Here is a 22,933-nt window from a genome sequence, read left to right on the forward strand (position 1 = left end):
CTCTTTCCATGTTACCCTCCTCTCTCTCCAGTTCGAGTACCCACACATTTCCCCCTTCCCTTTTCATAATATCTATGCCCTGCAATCTCCCTTTAAGCCTATCAACAATATATACTTTAAAGAAAAAAAATAGATTGCCACATAGGCATTACAGATATGCCTTAGCACACATATATATCTGCATACATACACACCACACATGCATGTGTGCATGTGCACACATGCACACGTGCACACACACACACACACACACACACACATGCACAGAGACATAGAAACATCTACATGAACATTACTGTTGACTTTTTTCTTTTTTTCCATCTTTATTAAATTGGGTATTTCTTATTTACATTTCAAATGTTATTCCCTTTCCCAGTTTCCAGGCAAACATCCCCCTAACCCCTCCCCCTCCCCTTCTATATGGGTGTTCCCCTCCCCATCCTCCCCCCATTACCGCCCTCCCCCCAACAATCCCGTTCACTGGGGGTCCAGCTTTGGCAGGACCAAGGGCTTCCCCTTCCACTGCTGCCCTTACTAGGCAGTTGGAGACCAAGGTCAGTTCAGGTATTGTCTTTGGGTAGTGGCTTAGTCCCTGGAAGCTCTGGTTGCTTGGCATTGTTGTTCATATGAGGTCTCAAGCCCCTTCAAGCTCTTCCAGTCCTTTCTCTGATTCCTTCAACAGGCTTCCCGTTCTCAGTTCAGTGGTTTGCTGCTGGCATTCGCCTATATATTTGCCATATTCTGGCTGTGTCTCTCAGGAGAGATCTACATCTGGTTCCTGTCAGCCTGTACTTCTTTGCTTCATCTATCTTATCTAGTTTAGGTGGCTGTATATGTATGGGCCACATGTGGGGCAGGCTCTGAATGGGTGTTCCTTCTGCTTCTGTTCTAAACTTTGCCTCCCTATTCCCTCCCAAGCATATTCTTGTTCCCCTTTTAAAGAAGGAGTGAAGCATTCACATTTTGGTCATCCTTCTTGAGTTTCATGTGTTCTGTGTGTCTAGGGTAATTCAAGCATTTAGACTACCATGTGTGTCTTTCTGTGATTGGGTTACCTCACTCAGGATGATATTTTCCAGTTCCATCCATTTGCTTATGAATTTCATAAAGTCATTGTTTTTGATAGCTGAGTAGTATTCCATTGTGTAGATGTACCACATTTTCTGTATCCATTCCTCTGTTGAAGGGCATCTGGGTTCTTTCCAGCTTCTGGCTATTATAAATAAGGCTGCTATGAACATAATGGAGCATGTGTCTTTGTTATATGTCGGAACTGTTGACTTTTATTACATTTATTTTCAATAAAATTTACAGATGAAAGAAAAGTAATATCTACCGGTCCACTGAATGCACCACTTCAAAATGAATATTAAAGCTTATCCTGCTGCTCTTCATGATTCTGGAAGACATAATATTGCATATATTATATGGAATTTAGGAATGATTTAATTTCAGTTATTCATAAACAAGTAAAATTAAACATATTTGGCCATAGGAGGTCAAGCCGGACGATGGACAGTTTGTTGTGCTGTTGTTTATTTTTAGGTATATCTCAAGGTTTCTGAAGCGATAGTAACTTTTTTTTTACAGCTGAAATCATGTCATTAACCCTTTCTCTTTTTAATAGATGAATGAAACATTTCATGAATCAAAACTGAGAAAACAGTATGTCAAAGCTCACACTGTGCAAGTCAGGTATGCACAAAGGCGTCAGAAACAGTTTTGGCCATCATCTCTCTGTTGTATTCCTGTGGCATGAAACTTTATGTTTGAAATAAAATTGAATTTAGTATAGAGAGACCCACCCCCAGCTTCATATCTGTAAAGGAAGTCTTTTATTGTCTGTTAGAAAATGATTACAGGGCTGGAGAGATGTCTGGAGAGTTGCTTCTCCAGGGGACACAAGTTCAGTTCTCAGCCTTATTCTATCATCATGTATCACATTATAGCAGTATTATGTATCATTTCATTTATATCATTGTATCAAATTGTACCATGATAAGATAGCCTATCATTCAATAACATATGATATCTTCATTGGGGCTCCCATGGTGGCTCACTACCATCCGAAACTCCAGTCCCATGGGATCAAACGCCCACTTCTTACCTCTATGACCACTGAGTTCAGGAGGCTGACACACATACATCCAAGCAAAACACCCATAACACTTAAAATAAAATAAAATCTAAAAACAGTAAAAATTACAAATTGACTAAATCATAACAATAAATTCCAATTTCTCTGAGGATAGGAAATCACAAACTAAATTGAAATTTAGAGAGTACTTAAAACTTAACATGAAAAAGAGAGGGCCACTGAGATAACTTGTACCTTTGAAGCACCGGGCACAGCCTGATGACCCAAGTTCCATACTAAATAATTTTTATTTTTAAATGAATAAGATAGCATGGGCAGAATGTCTGGATTAATTTAGGAAAATTGTTTCAGGGAATTTTAAACAGATTTAAAAACTTGTTTTGATATCAAAATAGGAATATTTCACAAAACAATAGATTGAGGATGATTAAAAATCAAATCCACATACCATCCTGTTCCTCTGCCCCACATGTTGACAATAGACAAAAGCTGCAATGGCAAAGCAGAACATTCGTGTAACTCCATGACTGAGGAAAGGAAGGGTCATAATTTCCAAGCTAGACAGGGCTGGCTACATATCGAAACCTTCCCTCATTAAAACCACATCGATACAATAAATAGATAAACAATAAATGGAGAAACTAGGAACTGACTCCTTAGCAGTTCACAACCGATTGTGACATTCACAAAATGCATACACAATGCATATTCGTTTCCCTCCCTCAGGGGGAGCCTACAGAAGTAGATTCACAGCTTTATCCATTGTCAAGATGTGCACGCATGTATGGGTAAGGAACAGAGAATCAGAAGGAAATTGATATGAACACTAAGAAGCTCAAATAGTTAGAAGTTCAAATATTTGAAAATGTGGGAGTTATAGGTCTATGTGTCCCACCCCTGTGACAAGGTTCGCAGGAAGGAGATAAATTTTCGTCACCAATTATAAATTTTCGGATCCAATTAGCATCAGCTCTTCAAAAACTATTTGCTACCTATCTTCAAAAAGAGCTATTTCTCCCTACCTGACAAGATTTTTAAACTTAGGAAACATTCCAGAACATTCTATCAATAAACTTAGAATGGAGCTAATATTTAGCTTTTAAATATGTATTAATTTTTTATCATTTCAAGGAAATGTTGTGAGCTCTGCTGGGCACTAAGAAGTTTCAGTAAGAATAAAATGCAAGTCCAGATCTCATGGCTAATCAAGAAACCAATTAAACAATTAAATCATCAATTAGTGTCTATGAAGGTATTAGTATATCAAATTGATAAATCTAGGTACCAGAGAGACTTTCAGTTTCTAAATCCGAGCATAATACTCTCATGTAGACAAAAAACAAACACAGGCTTTACATAGTGTTGGACCCCAGACAGGAGCAAAGCTGTGATTCTAGGTTAGAAATGAACTTGAGGGGCCTTTACTTAGCTATGTCTTAAATGACATTACTGAGTCAATGATTTTTAATAAGTTTACCAAATGGACTGTCTCCCCTTTTGCAGGTTACATGTGTCATAGTGTCCCTTGCTACTTAAATATCATATCATTAACTATTAAAACGCTAAGAGAAAAATCCTCTGCATGGCGTTATATGGGAACAAAAAAACTGAAGCCCACGAAGGCACAGATTGTGCCTTTGTTACCCTGTGGAAATGTAACTCAAAGTTAAATACAGAAGCATAAGACCAAACTTCACATTTCAAAGGCTCTTAAGTATTAACTAGATCTGATGACTTCTTAAAGACAAGAGGGTCTCAGAAAAATACTGACAGCATCCAAATTAGTTTATCATTCATGGAGGGAAAAATCATTCTTGAAATGTAGTGATTCCGTGTACCTGTAAGAACAATCACACCATCCCAGCAAAAAGCTCCTGATCCTTAATGCTTGACAAAAAATAACTAGCATTTTAAAACTATATTATGTGTAGCTCTGTGTATACACACACATACATGCACATATGTAATTTCATTAAAGCAACAGCTATATATAACATTGCATGAACTGCAATTCCATTTAAAGCAGCAACAAACATAAAACAAATAATTTTCACCTCTTTCTCTCTATATATATGTATATATATGTATATATATATATATGTAAGTATATATATATGCATTCAGCTATATAAATGTCCATAAACTTAAATGTTCCTTTGATCTCCCTGGATATATTCAAAATAAGTACAATTAAAAGTCAGTCTGGTGACGCCAAGAAGTGCATGCAGACAGGAGCCTGATATAGCTGTCTCCTGAGAAGCTCAGCCAGAGCCTGACAAATACAGAGATCAATGCTCCCAGCCAACCACTGAACTGAGAACGGGGGTCCCCAGTGGAGTAGTTAGAGAAAGGATTGAAGGAGCTGAAGGGGCTTGCAACCCCATAAGAACAACAATACCAACCAAACAGAGCTCCCAAGAACTAAACCACCATCCAAAGAGTACACATGGACAGACCCGTGGCTCCAGCTGCATATGTAGCAGAAGATGGCATTGTTGGACACCAATGGGAGGAGAAGCCTTTAGTCGTGCCAAGCTCGATGCCCCAGTATAGGGGAATGTCAGGGCAGGGAAGCAGAAAGGGGTAGGTAGGTGGTTGGGGAAACACCCTCATAGAAGTAGGGGGAGGGAGAATGGGATAGGGGGTTTATGGATGGGAAACTGGGAAAGGGGATAACATATGAAATGCAAATTTTAAAAAATCCAGTAAAAAAAAAAAGAAGTCAGCCTGGATTTAATGCTCAAGTTTAGATTAAAATTAATCATGCCTATAACAAATTAAAATGAATTCTCCAATAGGGAGTAATACAAATCATATTTGCTTAAGATATCATAGAAAAATAATGGAAATAATTTTTGTAGTCACTGAGGGAATTTTGAATCGTAAGCATGGCTTCCATTTTTGTTTGCACATGTTTTGAAGGCTTTCAAGAGGAGGTTATTGGGAACTTCTTACGTTGCACAGATCTCTAGGTTGTTAATTTTCAGATACATAAATACAGATAGACACAGAAGTAGGGCACCGGACGTAATGGACCTTCAGTAGAGTCAGTTACAGCCACTCCCTTGTAAAATATATAGCTTATTCATTTGCATCCTCAAGTTAGAAGGACAGATAAAATGAGTTCCCTCTATAATCTCAGTCCGGGTAGCCAACAAGTGACTAGACAACGACTCACTATTGCAAACTGCAATTCCATTAAAAGCAACAACAAACCTAATCAAAAGATGATCCATTTTCACCTGTTTCTGTTCTTATTTCTATTAGTCTCCCTGCAGAGTTCATACTAGATCCACTATACATAAATACATTCATGCTGATGGATAATTTTCATTCACCACTATGGCCTTTAAAATTCTTTTATATCCATTAATAAGAAGCTCTCAATGGGTAATGGTTAAAAAAAAACACTAAGTAATTTTGTGGATGAGAGCCAGAAACAGAGAATGAGAACAACGTGCTATATAGTCACAGAGGCCAATATTAAATATAAAATTTAACCTCAGTTTCCCTAGATCTAAAAATGAAAACAAATTGTTTTATTACGTCTACAAAATGTCATTTCCCCTCCCTTGGGAAGGGGAGATTGTTAGCAAAACATAGAATTTTTCTACTGTATTGTCTTACCCTCTGTCTCTCTACAAACTCCCCTCCTCAGACATTAAGAGAGATACAGGTTCAGTCATGAAATGAAAATCTACTTGTCTGTCAGGGCGGGAGGCGGGAAGGGGTGGGTGGTTGGGTGGGGGAACACCCTCATAGAAGAATGGGGAGAGAGGATGGGATAGCGGGTTTATAGATGGGAAACTGGGAAAGGGGATAACATTTGAAACGTAAATAAAAAATATCCAAGAAAAAAAAAGAAGAAGAAGAAAATCTACTTGTCTCTTTATGTTTTCCAGCAAAGCCAAAGGGAAGGTGGTGATACATGGTGTGCTGAAGTTTAAATCCTGTTATAAAAATAACGTAGAAAAATTCTGGGACAGCGTCGAGACCATTTTGTATCAGAAACTCAAAAGCCAAACCAGATTACTTATAGATTCTTCCTCTTTTAAGTTTTCAGGTAAGAATATGTATGGTCTGGGATGACTTTCATCATTTCATGGTATTTCACTATTCCCATGGAGCAGAATTTCGTCCTTTAAATATACACCACATAAAATGTAGCTATTTTTGTGACCCATGAAAGTAATCAGAATCTCAGATAACATTTTTTTTCGAAACACAGCCACCTCTGTGGTCATGAAGACCCTTCTGTTCTAGTAGTCTCAGCAATCTAGACTGTCAGGATGGGTGGAACTTAAAAAAAAAAGCCAAACTCCTTTCTTAACATACACTTACTGGAACTTGTCTCACACAGTCACATATAATCAGATTCTTGCTCCCTGATGTGTGAGAATAACTCGACCTGTAATAAAAGTACAGTCATCTCTCAGACAGGCCGTCAGCCCCTACCATGAATCTTGTTATAGGAATAATTCAGAAAAACTTGGGGACAGAATTGAAACCATTTTGTATCAAAAGCTTATTCAAGGGAGGGAAAGTATTGTCACTTCTAGTGGAAGGACTAAATGATTGGGGTTAGGGGTCCTAGAACAAGTGTCCATTTTAACTGGACATCAAAGCATCAAAAAAAAAAAAAAAACCCAAACTCTGAACATGTTTCTTGTGGTTAAGAGGCCATCCCTGCTGAATTGCGACTTCTTTGAGATCCTGAGACTTCCTCCTCATATCTTTCCTCCTCACATTCTATACATTTCCTCCTCGTTCTATGCATAGTGGCCTCAAAACAGCAGGAAGAAGGTAGCCTCCCAACTGGGAGAGGAAATACCATCCAAAGGTATATTTTTAGAAACTCATTGCTAACTACATAAACTCTAGTATAAAAGAAATATTACATGCCTAGCATGCTTCCAAATTTTAAAATATTACACATGATCCCAGGGAAATATGTCTCTTCCAGACAACTGATATTTTTTTTTTAGGACTCATTACAGTTTTAAGTTACACACTCATTGGGAGCAGTTAAATGAAGGGGATTGAGTTCGGACTGCACTCTGGTATTGTCTTGAGTCTTGGCAACACTCTGCCCCTCCCTCTTTGTCCTTCATCAGAAGTTAGGTATCTCATAAAACTGAGTGAGGATTCCCCCATGTAGTACCAAACCTAGCAGCTGATGAAGCCGTTCCCCAAAACCATGGTGGAACAAGTTAATACAGGGCTTATATTCATGACAGCTCCCGTCAAGATGAACTTTTATTCTTTGGTCAACACATAAGTGTGTCTGTGCCATGAGGATCTATGAAATGTATTTGGCAACCAACTTGCTGTTTAATCACTTTCTTAAATGCCATGGCCTTCTTATGATGCCTAGTTAGTTCAGTTACTTAGAACAAATATGTGAAGTACATTTTCATACATGCTGTTTAACATACAGAATAATGTCTACCTTTCTTAAGATAGATTTACGTGCCACTGGCCAGGGCTGTTAATTAAATGAATGGCTGGTTATAGCACCAGTATCCTATGATGCGTCTAGAAAAAAAAAGCAACATAAAACAGTGGTTGAGATCAAAGATTCTGCCACTAGATATCTTGGTATTTAGAATTTCAGTTCTCTATATATTAGCTGCAAGACTCTGCAATATTTACTTAACATTTCAGTGCGTCAGTCTGGCCATGTCATAATAGACATGAGAATAAGAATTTTAAAAAAATACTTCTTATAGTTGTGAAGATTTTGGGAAACTGATACATTTACAAATTATAAAGAACGTAAGTGTTTAATGCAATTATGGGTTACTGAGGTTTAACACAAATTATTATTAATTACTGAGGTTTTTATCCAGAGAAAACAAAACCACTCAATACATATGCTTTATAGATTTGAAAGTTGTCTGTTTTCTCGATTCTATTGTTGAAATAAAATATTATAACCAGAAGAGACTTGGGAACCAAGGGGTTTGTTTTCATCTTACAACTAACTCTCGGGTCACAGTCCATCGCTGAGGGAAGTCAGGGAAGGAACTCAAGACAGAAATCTGGAAGCAGAAGCCGTGAAGAAATTTTGCTTGTTGGCTTGCTTCCCCTGTCTCGTTCAGTGTGCTTTTAATGCAATCCAGGACCGCCAGACCAGGGATGGCACTGCCCGTAGTAAGCTGAGTTCCCCATTAATCGAGAAAATGCCCAGCCAACTTTCCGACAAGTAATCTGACAGAACATCTTCTCAACTGAGGTCCCTTCTGTGAACTTGTCACAAAGAAAGAAAGAAAGAGAGAGAGAGAGAGAGAGAGAGAGAGAGAGGGAGGGAGGGAGGGAGGGAGGGAGGGAGGGAGAGAGAGAGAGAGAGAGAGAGAGAGAGAGAAAGAAAGAAAGAAAGAAAGAAAGAAAGAAAGAAAGAAAGAAAGAACAAAACAGACAACAACTACAAGAAAAACAGGAAAAATATCAACCAGGGGTTGGTGAGAAGGCCTAGCAAATAGAGGTATTGCTAACAAGCCTGATAACCTGGGATTACTCCCTAGTCTCATGGTAGTAGGAAAGAGTTGATTCTCACAAATTGTCTTCTACCACCCTATGAACAACATAGCATGCACACACACACACACACACACACACACACACACACACACACACACCAATGAATGAATATAATAAAAATTGAACTCAAAAGAATAGAAGATAGATAAGACAGACAGAGGAGTATTCTTTTTAATTTGATACTTATTGGTTTTGGTTCTCGAACCATAACTCTGGGTGTCAGAGACCAGCTCATTACTCCAGAATAAAAAGAGTGTCTGCTTCTGAGAGAAACAGAAATGATACTTTTCCCTTCTCCATTCTTAGATATCTGTTTCGTCTCATTAGTGCCTTCTAAAGCACACAATGTGTTACTTTTGACAGAAATGTGTGGCTCAAAGGCTTCTGTTTATGATGACACATCCTTTAGATCACCCTCAGATCTGCAAACACCAGGGCTTGCACAGCAATGATCCACAGAAGGCCAAGAGGAAATCTGGTTTAACAGGACATAGTAGTGCATGTTGGTCCAAACATCAATAAACTGACACCAGGTAGTTTATTTTAGGTATATTTAAGTACAGAATAATTTGGAAAAAAAACTTTCCCAGTGTAATAAAATCCTGTGTGCAAAAATATATTTTATCAAAAGATAGTATATCAAAACTATTTATATCATGCACTTTAAAATATACTTCTTTCATTGAAGGTGGGTTCTATAGATAGAGTACATGTGTCATCTTAAGGGCCTGGGGGAGTATCTGGTGTGGTTTCCAATATACAGATAGTTCGAGGGTCACTAGGCTATTAAATACTTCTGATCCTGTCTGTAAGAGACTAGGGGAGGGAACCTGTGGCCATACAGATAACGCTAAGGTTACCAGGCCATTAACCATATTCACTTCTAGTCTTCTGGGTGAAAAGCAGGCTAAACATCTCTCCCTTTCAAGAGACAGCAATGAATGTTTAACACTCTTATCTGTGAGCACAAGGACTCTGAGCCCTGTACAGCCCTAGATACGGGGTCTGGCAATGGGGAAAGAACAGGATCATGTAACAGCTCCCTGGTGAGAGATGGCCTTCTCTCTGACACCAGACTCTTCATTCTTTTTCATTTCTGTCCATTCGTTTACCTCTTCCTACTTTGTCTTTACCTACTACTTTTTGATTCTGAGATTTAGTAAAAAAAAAAAAAAAAGTATTCAAAGTTTCGGGCATTCATTGAGGACCTCAGGTGACAACAGAGTCTTTACAGATTAAACTATCTAAATTAAAACTGATGTCACACTGGATTGGGGTGACCCTATTTCTGTGAACAGTGTCTTAATAAGAAGTCAATCTGAAAGCTCAAACACATATTAACCATGATGGGAGAGACTGGGTTGGCAACCACTCTGCACCAAAGAACACCAGTAGTCGTTGAAGCAACTAGAAGCCTGAAATAGAGAACGTGGCATTCCTCCCAGATCATTCATGAACATAGCCATGATACCATTCAAACTTTATCCTTCATTCCTGAGAGAGATTAAACTGTATCAAGTCATACCATCTGAGATAATTTATTATACTTTCCCCAAGAAAACTAAAAGAGATGACTGTGGAAACCACCACATCCAAATAAGATTTCCTCAAATACAGTGTGACACCCTGACGGAGAATCCCCACAGTAGACAGCATGTTCGTTGTTGATTAATCAGAATAAATCGATAATACTGATAAAAGAAACATCGCTGAGATTTCAAGATTTGTTATAGATCCAAGAGTTAGGCCCAACACAATTTCTCTGCTCCCCTAGCTCTGGGACCCCAGTGTACTACATGCAAAGAAATTTATTTGCCTCAAAGTATAATGAGCATCTATCACAGTACAGTGCCTGGCATGAATAAAGAAGCTGATAAATTCCACTCAATACGCTTTGTAGCACGTGTCTCTCCCAACTGTCAAGTGACACAGACCAATTTATGTCGTTGGCTCATACAGCTGTAAGGACTGGAATGCGGGTTGCCTAGAAAGGGGTAGAGTCAGGAACTCTAAACAGGTTACAGGAAAGTATTTTTTCATTTCTTAACTCCATTCTTAGGAAACCATTCAGAACTTCTTGATTCACAAAATTCCCAGAGGATAATTATCATGAAAAAAGGAAAAAATGCAATGTGAAACACCTATTTCCCCATGTTTGATCACTAAAAAAGTGTGAATTGGGTGGTAGAGAAGACTGTACAACTCAGGTTTCATGGCAGCTAAACCACGTTAGCTGAGAAAGAGGAGGGAGGGGACATTTCTCCCAAGAAATCTTGGCAAGAAGCAAATGCATCCATCACTTGACAACGCTGGCAGCTGGGGTCACCAAGGAGTGGGCTGACCTCACGAATAACTACTCACATCTTTTTTTTTTATAGCTTCTGATAGTTGTCCATAGAAATTTCGTTTTTTATGCCATTCACCAGTCAGGAGAAGGCAAATCATTCGTAAATGATCAGTCCACTTCTGTATCAAACGTCTCAGGGCTATCAACGCAGGATGCAATGTTCTAGAGGATGAAATCCAGGATCAAAGCCCGGTCATCTCGGTGTCTGGTTGAGGGCTTTCAGCCTGGTTCATTGGTGGTTCATGCTGCATTCTCATTTAACGAAATGTGCTAGACAATTATTTCATAACAATGCTGTTCCCAGTCTGTCAGAAACTCACCTTGCTTTATTAACAAGAGAAGTAAAACTGGGATTTTTTTTTTAAAAACGCCTAATAAGCATTGGGACAGTAGAGGACACTTAGACTCTCTACTCACAGTTTCTCCAAAATCTAACCACTTATCCCACGGGTTCTTAGTTTCTTCCTCTTTAAAAGGAAGAGTACAACACCATAGATTTCATAGCACATGTGGTGAAGTCTCATAGCACAATACCTGGCACATAACAAGATAGAAGAAATGTTACTATACAAAATATATTAAGAAACTATGCTTTCATTGATTTTTATGATAACTGAATGTTTACTGTACAACCTTATCCCCCTTTCTCTCTCTCTGTCTCTCTTTCTGCCTCTCTCTCTCTCTCTATCTCTCTCTCTCTCTCTCTCTCTCTCTCGTATGTGTGTGTCTGTGTGTGTGTGTCTGTGTGTGTGTATGTCTTTCATGGATGGAAGCATTCAAAGCATAGCAGTAAGCCCCTTTTAAAGTGATTTTACAAGCCTTAGGGATGAAGTAACTCATGCATAAAGATCACAGCTCATGTAAAAATATAAACACCAAATCAAACAAGTGTCCATAAACTTACTGTAGGAAAAACATTTTATATAACCCTTTATTATTATTATTATTATTATTATTATTATTATTATACTATGTCACTGCAAGGTAAGATGGTTAAACCAACTGACACTGACTATTTAAGATAAACACTAGAAAAAAAAGTTTGTATATTTCTCCCCTACTCAACAAATATTTATTTCCTTAAAAATAATTTCTTAGGAGGGTATTGTGGTGTATACCTTTAATCCCAGCATTCAGGAGACAGAGGCAGGCAGATCTCTGAGGTTGAGGTCCAGGATAGCCAGGGCTACATAGAGAAACACTGTCTCAAACAAATAAATTAATGATGATAGCAACAATAGTAACTCGTAGCACATTCTTAACCTGATTTTATTTATTTTAAAGGAAAGAAAGCTGATATTCATTCACAAACCCCAAATTTTATCTCCAGGATGGTTAATACCATGTTCCATTAAGGATGATTAAGCCGATAGTTAAAATTAGCTGTACAGCATTTCCTTTACTTCATTCTGTAGCTTTCTGAGACAGGAAGCTCCATAGGAAGCTCCATAGGAAGCTCCATAGGAAGCTCCATAGGAAGCTCCAGGCGGGGCCTAGAACTTTCTATGACTACAGCTTTCCACATGTCCACATCCTGCTACAATTTTCTCTTTAATATTTTATGGCTGCTTAACTGACACTATTAGATAAACAGAACATGCACTTAATATTTAATATTTATGTAGTTCAATGCTTTAATATCAAAGAGAAGTGCAAGTGATAGTTCGTATATTAAACAAGTTGCCGCACTAGGAGATGAGGCAACGTTGCCTTTCACTGATGTAACCTCTGAAGCATTGAGTAAGGTGACAGGATGACGGTCCAATAATAGACTAGATGCGTCTGCCAAACTTCAGAGACAAACTCAGCGGCTGTCTCTTGCAAGCTTTGGAGAAAACAAACAAGCAAACAAACCAATTGTGTTTTTAAAAAAAAAAAAAGCTTCATATACTAAAGCAAGCACTTTAATGAAATGCCTAATAAAATTGAAGTACTTTATAATGCTCACAACCTCAATGGGCCATTTAAGGATATGATTCCTATTTGTTTTTAAATAATAACAAATTCCCACACAAAAACACTGAATTGTTTAGGGATGAGACGTGCCAAGCACTCAACCTAAATTATAACCACTTAAAGCAAAGTTTCAAATCGTGTGGAAGAAAAAGAAAAAAAAAATGGAAGCAACAAACACCGCATACACAGATGCTGACCCTGACTCACCGCCAAGGCTTTTACAGACCAGCAGCACGGTGTGCCCCAGCGCCCGTGAGCAGCTGGCTAAAACTGAAGTGCAGATTGACTCAGTAGAACACATATTTTCATGAGCCTTGAACTTGAGACAAGGAATGACTTCACTGAGTCATGATGTAAATGACTGAACAAACCCCACCTTCCTCTTTTCTGATAAACCTCTAAAGACATTTGAAAGAAAATATGGTTATCAAAAGTGTGTTTTCTTAGCTAAGAACCAATTTTCAGCTTTGACAAATCTATTTTTATCACATCTTAAACCATGTCAGGTATGCCTTAATCATCTGCATTTTGTGGGTGATAAGAATCCTTAGATAGGCAATTCTCAAGGTAGTTAGCAATTTATCTTTTAAATAAAATATATTACTTCTTTTTTTTTTTTTTTTTCGGAGCTGGGGACCGAACCCAGGGCCTTGCGCTTGCTAGGCAAGCGCTCTACCACTGAGCTAAATCCCCAACCCCAAATATATTACTTCTTAAAATGTTTTTCATAAACCTCTCAAACTTACCAAGAACTTCCCTACATCCCTAGGAATAACCATTAGCATAGGGTGGGTATTGTGGCGGTCTCGAGACCTTGAGGAATTGTGGGTTATTGACGTCTTCACTAAACTCCTCAAGTATTTGGAGTTCTGAGTCCTCCCATTTTCTTTATGTTATTCCTCTTTTCATCCTTCAGTGTCAACAAGAGTTCTTACTATCATGTCTGTTTTCTCTATGTTCTCCCCTAAGTTCTTTCTATTTTCGCTCCATTTCTTTTCAATATCTTACAATGGCTTATATACAAAAATTAGAAAATCAAATAATCACTAAACAAAAGCGATTCAGACCATTTACTGATTACAGAAACTTCAGCATATTGGGGTTTTTTAACTCCTGCAGACATCCTTTTTTCCAGATTCCTGAGTTCACCACATTGAAGGTGTAAGTTTCCCAAAAGTTACAGCTAACTATACCCGTTAGCCTGTGGCTTCCAGCCATTAAAAATGTATTTAAAAAATAATATTTCTTTGTATACTTTTTAAATGTAGTTTTTAGTTTAGAGTTCGAGATACTTAAAACTGAATAATGTAATTATGTCCTAAACACTGCCCATCATAAATATTAATCAGATAGTCTCTAGTTAAAGGTGGCTGTGATCCATAGGACCCATAAGATAAACTACACCGAAATGTGCACAAAATAGTATTATGGATATATTATAGAACATTGCATAATGTTATTATATAGTAATAAAATGACACAACATGAAAGCTGTCCTCTGACCCTGCATGTGACACCCACACATAAAACCTAGCGCCTGAGAAGACAGCTCCTGATTTACTTAAGATTGACTTTTATATCCTCATCAGCGATCGTCAGCAGGTCAGGTGTGTACTCTGATAAACTAGCCCACATCTGTCTGAGGAATAGCAAATGACACATAATGTGTAACTCCGGGGCAATTCTCGGTCAGAATGGAAAAAAAGGAGAGCTGTTATTGAGGCTAGATATGCAGTCGGGTGACCAGCCAAAGTGTGGAGTGGAACATTCTGGTTCTGGTCAAGCAATAACCCAGACTCTGCTCCTTTGTTTTCAATACTGACCGGTCACATTACAACATGAATAAGGAGATAACTTTTGCATCGTAAAATAATATCTGGTTTAACAAATCCATATATACTTACAGTTTAACAGTTTTCAGAAATCCACCGGTTGGGCATTTTAAAACGACCCTAAGAGAGTATGGCTGAATATTTCTACATAGAAAGCCCAGGAAACGCATCTAAAAAGGAGAAGTACCCAGGTTATTTCAAATTTGGACCCGTGTAATGTAACAGGTTTACCTAAATAGCATTAAAGTTTATGTTCTATATAATTAATATTATGAATGAGCCTGCTACTACTGTAAAAAAAAAAAAAAAAAAAGCTATTCCTTGTTCTTAGACTTTTACGATTTGTTTCATATTTTTTTTTCTCCCAAGGAAAAAAGTTTACCAGAAATCAGATTGTAAAGGAGTCTTGCTTTTATAAATCTTTAGCTATTGTTTGTTTGATTGCTTTATTGAGGTAGATCTCTCTATGTAGTCCTCTTAGCTTGGAACTCACTATGCACAGGCCGGGATTAAAGAGAATAAGGCTAGAGTAAGATTCTTCCTCCTCCTCCTCCTCCTCCTCTTCCTCCTCCCCCTCTTCCTCCTCTTCTTCCTCTTCCTCTTCCTCCTCCCTCTCTTCCTCCTCCCCCTCTTCCTCCTCCCCCTCTTCCTCCTCTTCCTCCTTCTCCTCCCCCTCTTCCTCCTCCTCCTTCTCCCTCCCCTAACCCTCCCCCTTCCTCTACCCTTCCTCCTCCCTCCCCCTCCTTGTTCTCCCTTGAGACATAATATCACTATGTAATTTTGGCTAACCTGGAGCTCATTTCATATACCAGGCTAGCCTGGAACTCACAGTAATCCACCATCCTCTTATCTCAGTCTTAGATTTTAAAGGGGGTGGGGGGCACACCACACCCAGGACAGGAACCCTTCAGCCCATCCAAACCTGCTTCTCATACTTCCCAACCATGAACAGTAGAGATGAACGTTTTGCAGGACTAATCAGAGAATGTGTTTCAAATCTAATGTTCAACCTCCAACTCTATCATACCTTTATTTCTCTGGCTTTAAAACATTCCTCAACTCCTTCTCAAAAGAATACTTTGTCAGCTGTTCAAATCCTCCCTTTTTGGGGGCTGGGGATTTAGCTCAGTGGTAGAGCACTTACCTAGGAAGCACAAGGCCCTGGGTTCGGTCCCCAGCTCCGGAAAAAAAGAACCAAAAAAAAAAAAAAATCCTCCCTTTTTGCTTAATATTTGTTGGTGCATTCAATTATCTACAAGTCAGGGAAAAAATCAAACAGGAAAAGGAACAGAGCTAGACATTCTTTTTAAAGGAATTGTGAATTTTTTAATTATGAATTTTTGTTTCCCTGAGGATAAATCCATGTCTGTACTTTGATAACTTAAGCCCTTGGAGAAGACCAATGCATGTTTGCTGGGCTGTCTGGGTTTTTAATTTTCTTGTCCTATGAACTGGTCTGGCCTCACCTCTACTCCTCCCTCAGCCATGAAGTGTAGGAATGACAGCTATGAGCCACCACTCTCAGGATCCTTTTATCCACATCTTCCCTGGCAGAGATGAAGCCATTGTGTTTTATGACTTCCTCAACATAGTCCACTGTAAACAGAGTCTCTTAGGTTACAGTGCTGAATTTGTGATTGTGAGGTCAAGCCACAAAACTTCCAACCTCTGAGAGTGAGTCAGGGGACTTAAAAGGCAGGAAATGCCGACAGACACCGCTGTGACTCAGTCTGAAAGAAAAATGACTTAAGTCATTTCTCAAGTCACTGTAGCTGGCCTTCTGCAAGTAGAAGTTATAGTAACTATTCTCTGTTGAGCTATGGGACAGCACAACCTTTAAGAAGCAAACTACTGGCCTAATACATTTTTTCCTTTGGCAAGGAATACATTAACAAAGAAAACCTCAAGAAAAGAAGAAACATAAGAATACCGTGAAGTTTTAAAACTATCAATTAAGATTAGAACAATTGTCCAGAGCATTTAAAAGTTTGTTTCTAAAATTTTTAATATGATTTTATACGTTACCAAGCATCAAAAATTCAAACCTATAGATACCATGCCAAACAAAAAACCAGAAAATAGCATTGAAGGTTATATGAAACTATGGCAGAAGACTTCTCCTCACCTAGGTGTGGTCCCTTTCTTCTCCAGTCCAGCTGACGGCTAAGTGCCTTAGCCTTTCATTTAGACAGATCAGCTTCTGGTGAAGGATTCTTTCGTCTTCCTGATTTATTGTGCAACCAAATGTAAAATGGTAAGTGTGATTGACACGGAGTTTGGATACTTCTTCCTTGATTTATAGAAATCAAGAACATAAAATGAACCAACGTAAACATTTATAATGTTTACTCCATCATATAGTTCATAATGCCTTTTTGAACTGTTTAAGCTAGTGAAGTGACAGTTTCATAAATATGAAATGTGAAGGGTAACTCACTTTTTTCTCGCTCATCATACTTTTCCCACATCAATTGAGCACATCTGAAATTCTGTTCAGAAATGGGATGCATCGCAAACTATCTTTTATAAATGATTCCTTTCCAAATCTATCCAGGAATGTGAGGAAAATTTTAAACTGTGTCTTATTGCCAAAGTAAATCCTTTTGATCCAAACTAAATGGGCAGTGGAATGGCAAAAGATTGGACCATTGCACACAAAGAATATAAATTTCAAAGTATAATAAAAATGCATTTAACCCAAATACAGGTGCCAAACTAAACCAAAACTACTACCTGACCCAGCTGCTCTACTCAGGAACACACATGTAAATGACCCTGAGTTAGCACATCCACAGGTATTACACACAATAGCCAAGACCAGCCTAGATATCTATCGACAGATGACTGAAGAAAATGTGATACCTACATAAAAGGGAATTTTGTTCCTCTGTAAAGAAGAATGACATTATAATAGTTTCAGGAAAATAGACAGACTATAGAGTATTGTGTTAAATGAAACAAGCCAAACTCAGAGAGGCAAATATATTTTTTCTCATTTGTGGATCCTTGACGGAAAGCGTGTGTGTGTGTGTGTGTGTGTGTGTGTGTGTGTGTGTGTGTGTGTGCGTGTGTATGTTATATACTCACACTCACATCAAGGCAAATTATAAAAGAGAAGAAAGAGGTCTAAAGCAATGATGGGATAGGAACCAGAGAGAGTAATGGAGTATGCACAAGAGAGAGTACTGGAGTATGTGTCAAGAAAGTAGCATGGCCTATGTTGGAAAGAAAAGAGGGCAGCCAGACGAGGAGAGGTAGAATAGAATATTGAGAGAGAATAAGAACAACCTGTAACAATGTGTATGAAAATATCACAGTGAAACCAATGTCTTCATATCTTAACCAAACAAATTAATTTCAATTTTAAAAGTGCATTAAAAGCAACATTATCTTAGTAGAATTATTGTTAGGGTGCCTTCTAGGATCTGATGGAAGGTTACCACTTCTCGTACATTTTAGGGCATTTCAAAAGGAAAATTGCTTTGCAAATTATGAGGAACTTTAGTGTTTTTAGAAGTATCAATGTTTTATTTTTCTCTATGTTAGTTCATGAACAAAACTGGCAGTTAAAATTGATAAAGTGTTTACAAGTTATTTCCGAAACAATGTGAGTACAACTCATTTTAAAAAACGAAATGTGTTTATGAATGCAAATAATTTTGTTTTCTTGACTTTTAGACATTGCAATGCCAATAGCAGAAGATCTTCTCAACACGTGTAAGTTTATCAATAATGCTATTTTCCATCAAATCTACAGCCTTAGAAGGCCGAGAAGACTCGCAGTTGAGGTGTCACAAGGAGCTTGGTTTTAGAAATGTGCGTGTTACTGTAGTTATCCTTAAACTGGCTGATATCATAGATTTAAAGTGGTGCATTGTTACATGCCATAACAGCAGAGGGGACCTGGGGACAAGCCGCAGTGACCAAGAACTTAGAATCGGATCTGCCAAATCCTAAAAGGGAGGATTAGCATGCGTTCCTTAACTTCCCAAAGCCTTACTTCCTAATTAGCATGAAGAGAAAATAAGGTGATAGAAACAAATTACCTACCAGAGTACACACACTGAAAGCACTCAGCGTATTTGTATTTTCTGTTGACATGTAGGAGTCCCAGGCCTAGGAACGCTCTCTGGAACTCTGACCCTCGCAACGACTGTGTGCAGAAAGCTATGTGCTTTATATGCAAACCATTTCTTCCTTGCTAAGCATGGCATTGTTTTCACCCCCACCTTCACACCATTATTTGTCTTAGGAAATACAATCCGATCCCCGAGGTGTCTGGAACTCTCAGCAAAATGTCAAGGATAGCATTGCATTTGTCTGGAACTAGGGCTGGGGAGGCTGGATTAGAGCAGTCACCCTCTAGAGCGAGGTAACACTGACCCAGAGTGCTCTCACCACCCCTTAGTCCCTGCTTAGTTATTTTGGGGGAACTGGGACAAAATTTAAACACACAGCTCTTTAGGTTTTCTTTTTTGTAGATTTTTGATTAAACGACTCCCAAGCAACTTAATAAAGCAATCAAAAGAATTATTCCGATGAAACCTTCAGCGTCTGTAAACTGAAAAGACACAACCTGGGAAGGTTGTCAGGTTCATAGATGTCAGGACAGGTGTACGAGCAGGGCTGATAAAAGATATCTACTCCCAACTGAACACTAAGACCCTTTCATATCGGAATTTGGATCGACCAGTCTAGTGTTCTGATTACATTTCAAATAAAAAGCAGAGGGTATGCAGAAAAAAATACATTTAAAGAATAGATAATCAGGGTGTGACTCATTGAAGTGTATTAAAATACAGTAGAAGTAGAATGGTAGGAGGGCAGTAAAAGCCCCGTAGGTTCTGTTATATCTGAAAATATCAGCCAGCCACCTTCATTATGTTCTTTAAATCTTTTAAATTTTCCATCCGCTGTCTTTGGCTATAATAAAGCTACAGTGTGCCACGAAGAACTTGACCAGAGGTAATAACAAGGTAGAGGTGGTAGCTTAAAGTTTAATACACAGTAACCACAAGAAAATGGGACCTTCAGATGGAAGACGATGGATGGAAATATACTATGAGTGAGGTCAGAAACAGTGAAACCCCGGCTCCTCGCGGAGACGCCTATCCCACAGACACAGATCTCTGTCGTTATATCCCTCTGGAGGAAGTTGAGTAAATGCCAGCTTCCTTTAGGAGTCGCCCAAAATGAAAGGAGGATAGGGAAGAACCATTATCCCCCTGGGTTCTGGATTAACTGCTTTATCCTCTGTAGAATCAACAATGAGGGAGTAGAATGAAAAAGAGAAGGGAGTGACATCCCATGAGTCAACGCGAGGGTACTCATTAGACAGAGCAGCCAGGAGTGACTCGAGGAAGCTGCCTTAAGCTGAGGTTAGAGATGCGACTACAAAATAAGTGTTAGAAGCAGTGGGCAAACCGAAAGGCTTTGGAAACTCAGGAGCTTTAGAAGCATATACGACTCCCCTGTGTTTCTCATATGTTCTTTAAACATAGCAGTTGTGAAGCAACTGACCAGTTAATATTTCTAACTCAAATATTCTTTTTTTTTCTTTTTTTTTTTTATTGAGTATTTCTTATTTACATTTCGAGTGTTATTCCCTTTCCCGGTTTCCGGGCCAACATCCCCCTAACCCCTTCTCCTCCCCTTCTTTATGGGTGTTCCCCTCCCCATCCTCCCCCCATTGCCACCCTCCCCCCAACAATCACGTTCACTGGGGGTTCAGTCTTAGCAGGACCAAGGGCTTCCCCTTCCACTGGTGATCTTACTAGGATATTCATTGCTACCTATGAGGTCAGAGTCCAGGGTCAGTCCATGTATAGTCTTTAGTTAGTGGCTTAGTCCCTGGAAGCTCTGGTTGCTTGGCATTGTTGTTCATATGGGGTCTCGAGCCCCTTCAAGCTCTTCCAGTTCTTTCTCTGATTCCTTCAACGGGGGTCCTGTTCTCAGTTCAGTGGTTTGCTGCTGGCATTCGCCTCTATATTTGCTGTATCCTAGCTGTGTCTCTCAGGAGAGATCTACATCCAGCTCCTGTCAGCCTGCACTTCTTTGTTTCATCCATCTTGTCTAATTGGGTGGCTGTATATGTATGGGCCACATGTGGGGCAGGCTCCGAATGGGTGTTCCTTCTGTGTCTGTTTTAATCTTTGCCTCTCTCTTCCCTGCCAAGGGTATTCTTGTTCCCCTTTTAAAGAAGGAGTTAAGCATTCACATCAAATATTCTTATTCTTGATTCAAGTAAACGCTGTTGTCTAAGGTGTCTTTTTCTTAACTCTAGGGACACAGAAGCCAACAAATTCTTTGTTGCAGTGGTCTTTGGGTTTACAAAGGGTAATTAGAAATACCCTGGCCTTCGTCCACTGAATATCCAGAGGCATTCCCCTAAGCGCCTACCCATGTTTGATAATCAAAAATGTCCCCACCACTGTCAAATACTAGCTACTGCCTTAGGCTATGCCTTGAATTTTTACACTTCGTTTCATTCTCCAGATAAAGTAGTATTTTTATTTCACATTTTACAGGCTTCATTTGTAGAAGTATTTACTGAATTCCTTTTATGTAATGTTTTCTATGGTGAGTTCTGAATATTTTTATGAAAAAAAACGCAATTTCTAATCTTTCACAGTATTTACTAATGAGATGGTAATCTGAGGTAAAAATGGCAAATTTTAAGGACAAATCCATCACTTTGGTTGGCAGAAAGTTAAGGTAGTCAAAGGAACCAGAATCACTTTAATGAATGGTGAACTTGTATTATTACTACAAACTTGCTTTGAAGACATCAGAGTCTGGCTGTTTCTTTGTTCCTTATCTGAAAATCACGGACAGTTCTACTCCCCAGAAGCATATGACTTCGGAAATTCTGGCCACCTCCAGTCATTTCTTTTGTCTGCGTATTGTGAATAAGAACTTTGACTCATTCTGTGCCATACAATCATATCCACTCACATTTTTCATATGAATATTTTCATGGCATTCATTGCTGTCTAGCCATCACTAAAGTTAAAAACCACGTATGTCCTTGAACAATTTAGTCAGATTGGTCTCTTCTAAAAGCAAACCTATAATCCTACCTACCTCATACATTGGGTTGCAATAAGACAAGACAGACAAAGAGTACATATAATGGCTTGTAGGCACAGAAGACTAAGACGGCAATGTACTTGGAGTACATCTTCAGGAAATCCTATCAGCAAGAAATCTATTTTAATTTCTCCTGGACAGTGAGAGTTTTCTTAGTTACTAGTTAATAGGGACATGTTTTGGGTCATTTAGTATGAGTAAGCAAACTCAACACTGACGAACTCTTCTTTGAACAGGTTGTGGACGACGCACAATTACTCCCGGAGGCCACAAAGTAGCAGGAGGCCAGGACGCTGAGGAGGGAGAGTGGCCCTGGCAAGCTAGCCTTCAACAGAACAATGTCCACCGATGCGGAGCCACTCTGATCAGTAACTCCTGGCTGATCACGGCTGCTCACTGTTTCGTACGGTGAGATATGAACTGGGGAGGTCTCAAGGGCACTCAAGTACTAAACATCTAATAATACCTCCCTATTTAGTGTGATTGTGCAACTACGTCCCCAACTGTTCAATACTCCAGTGAGGTACACCCTCATAATTGCTCACTCGTTTGTCACTAAAATAGTAAGTAAGTCATCTCATAGAATTTTGTCAAAAGGAGAAATGCTGACATTTTGGACTAGACATAATTGTTTGTTGTGGAAAGCTGGCCTGTGCACTGTAGAACGCAAGGAAGAACCCCTGCCCTTAACCACCCATAGCATCTCAATATTAACAACTAAGTACCTACAAAACATTGGCAAATGTGAGTTGGCGACACGGACTCAATGACAGGGTGGCTTCAAGCTTGCTGTACAGCTTGAACTGTCCACAAACTTGCAAACCTCCTGCCTCTGCTTACTAAGTGTTATGATTGCAGGTGTCACCTACCACACCCAGATGAAATGGTGACAGTTGTCCCAAGAGATTGCAACCTCACCATCCTCCTCCCTTTTCTCAGTACTAGGGATTGAACCCAGGGTCAAGTGCATGCCAGGGCAGCATTCGTCCACTCTGCTGGATAAACTTCATCTCTAACTTGGTCGGCTCTACTGAAAGCCATCCTTGCATATTGTAACAGTTCAGTAGAAAG

At 39.0% G+C, this 22,933-nt stretch overlaps 1 protein-coding gene and 1 long non-coding RNA gene across 4 annotated transcripts in view; one reads left to right on the forward strand and one right to left on the reverse strand.

Annotated features, from left to right (window-relative positions):
- Tmprss11c (transmembrane protease, serine 11C) overlaps window positions 1–22,933 on the forward strand; it is a 58,448-nt gene that overhangs the window by 26,587 nt on the left and 8,928 nt on the right. The window contains exons 4-7 of one of the 2 annotated variants that reach the window (NM_001412525.1): window positions 1,628–1,695; window positions 6,001–6,161; window positions 18,452–18,490; window positions 22,099–22,270. In NM_001412525.1, coding sequence (NP_001399454.1) covers window positions 1,628–1,695; window positions 6,001–6,161; window positions 18,452–18,490; window positions 22,099–22,270 — 440 coding nt within the window. The remainder of the gene's footprint in view (window positions 1–1,627; window positions 1,696–6,000; window positions 6,162–18,451; window positions 18,491–22,098; window positions 22,271–22,933) is intronic. The other variant, NM_001003979.2, reaches the window with a different exon arrangement.
- On the reverse strand, window positions 304–18,924 carry LOC103692776 (uncharacterized). 2 transcript variants are annotated; one of them, XR_595753.4, is made up of 4 exons: window positions 18,824–18,924; window positions 16,899–17,063; window positions 14,846–14,943; window positions 304–1,399 (listed from the first exon to the last, which is right to left on the reverse strand). It is a non-coding gene; the product is annotated as an uncharacterized LOC103692776 (long non-coding RNA). The 2 variants fall into 2 exon arrangements; XR_005493209.2 differs by lacking the exons at window positions 16,899–17,063; window positions 18,824–18,924 and adding an exon at window positions 16,240–16,356 and having other exon boundaries at window positions 1,257–1,399.

This window comes from Rattus norvegicus, chromosome 14, assembly GCF_036323735.1.
Source record: "Rattus norvegicus strain BN/NHsdMcwi chromosome 14, GRCr8, whole genome shotgun sequence".
Taxonomy (NCBI): Eukaryota; Metazoa; Chordata; class Mammalia; order Rodentia; family Muridae; genus Rattus; species Rattus norvegicus.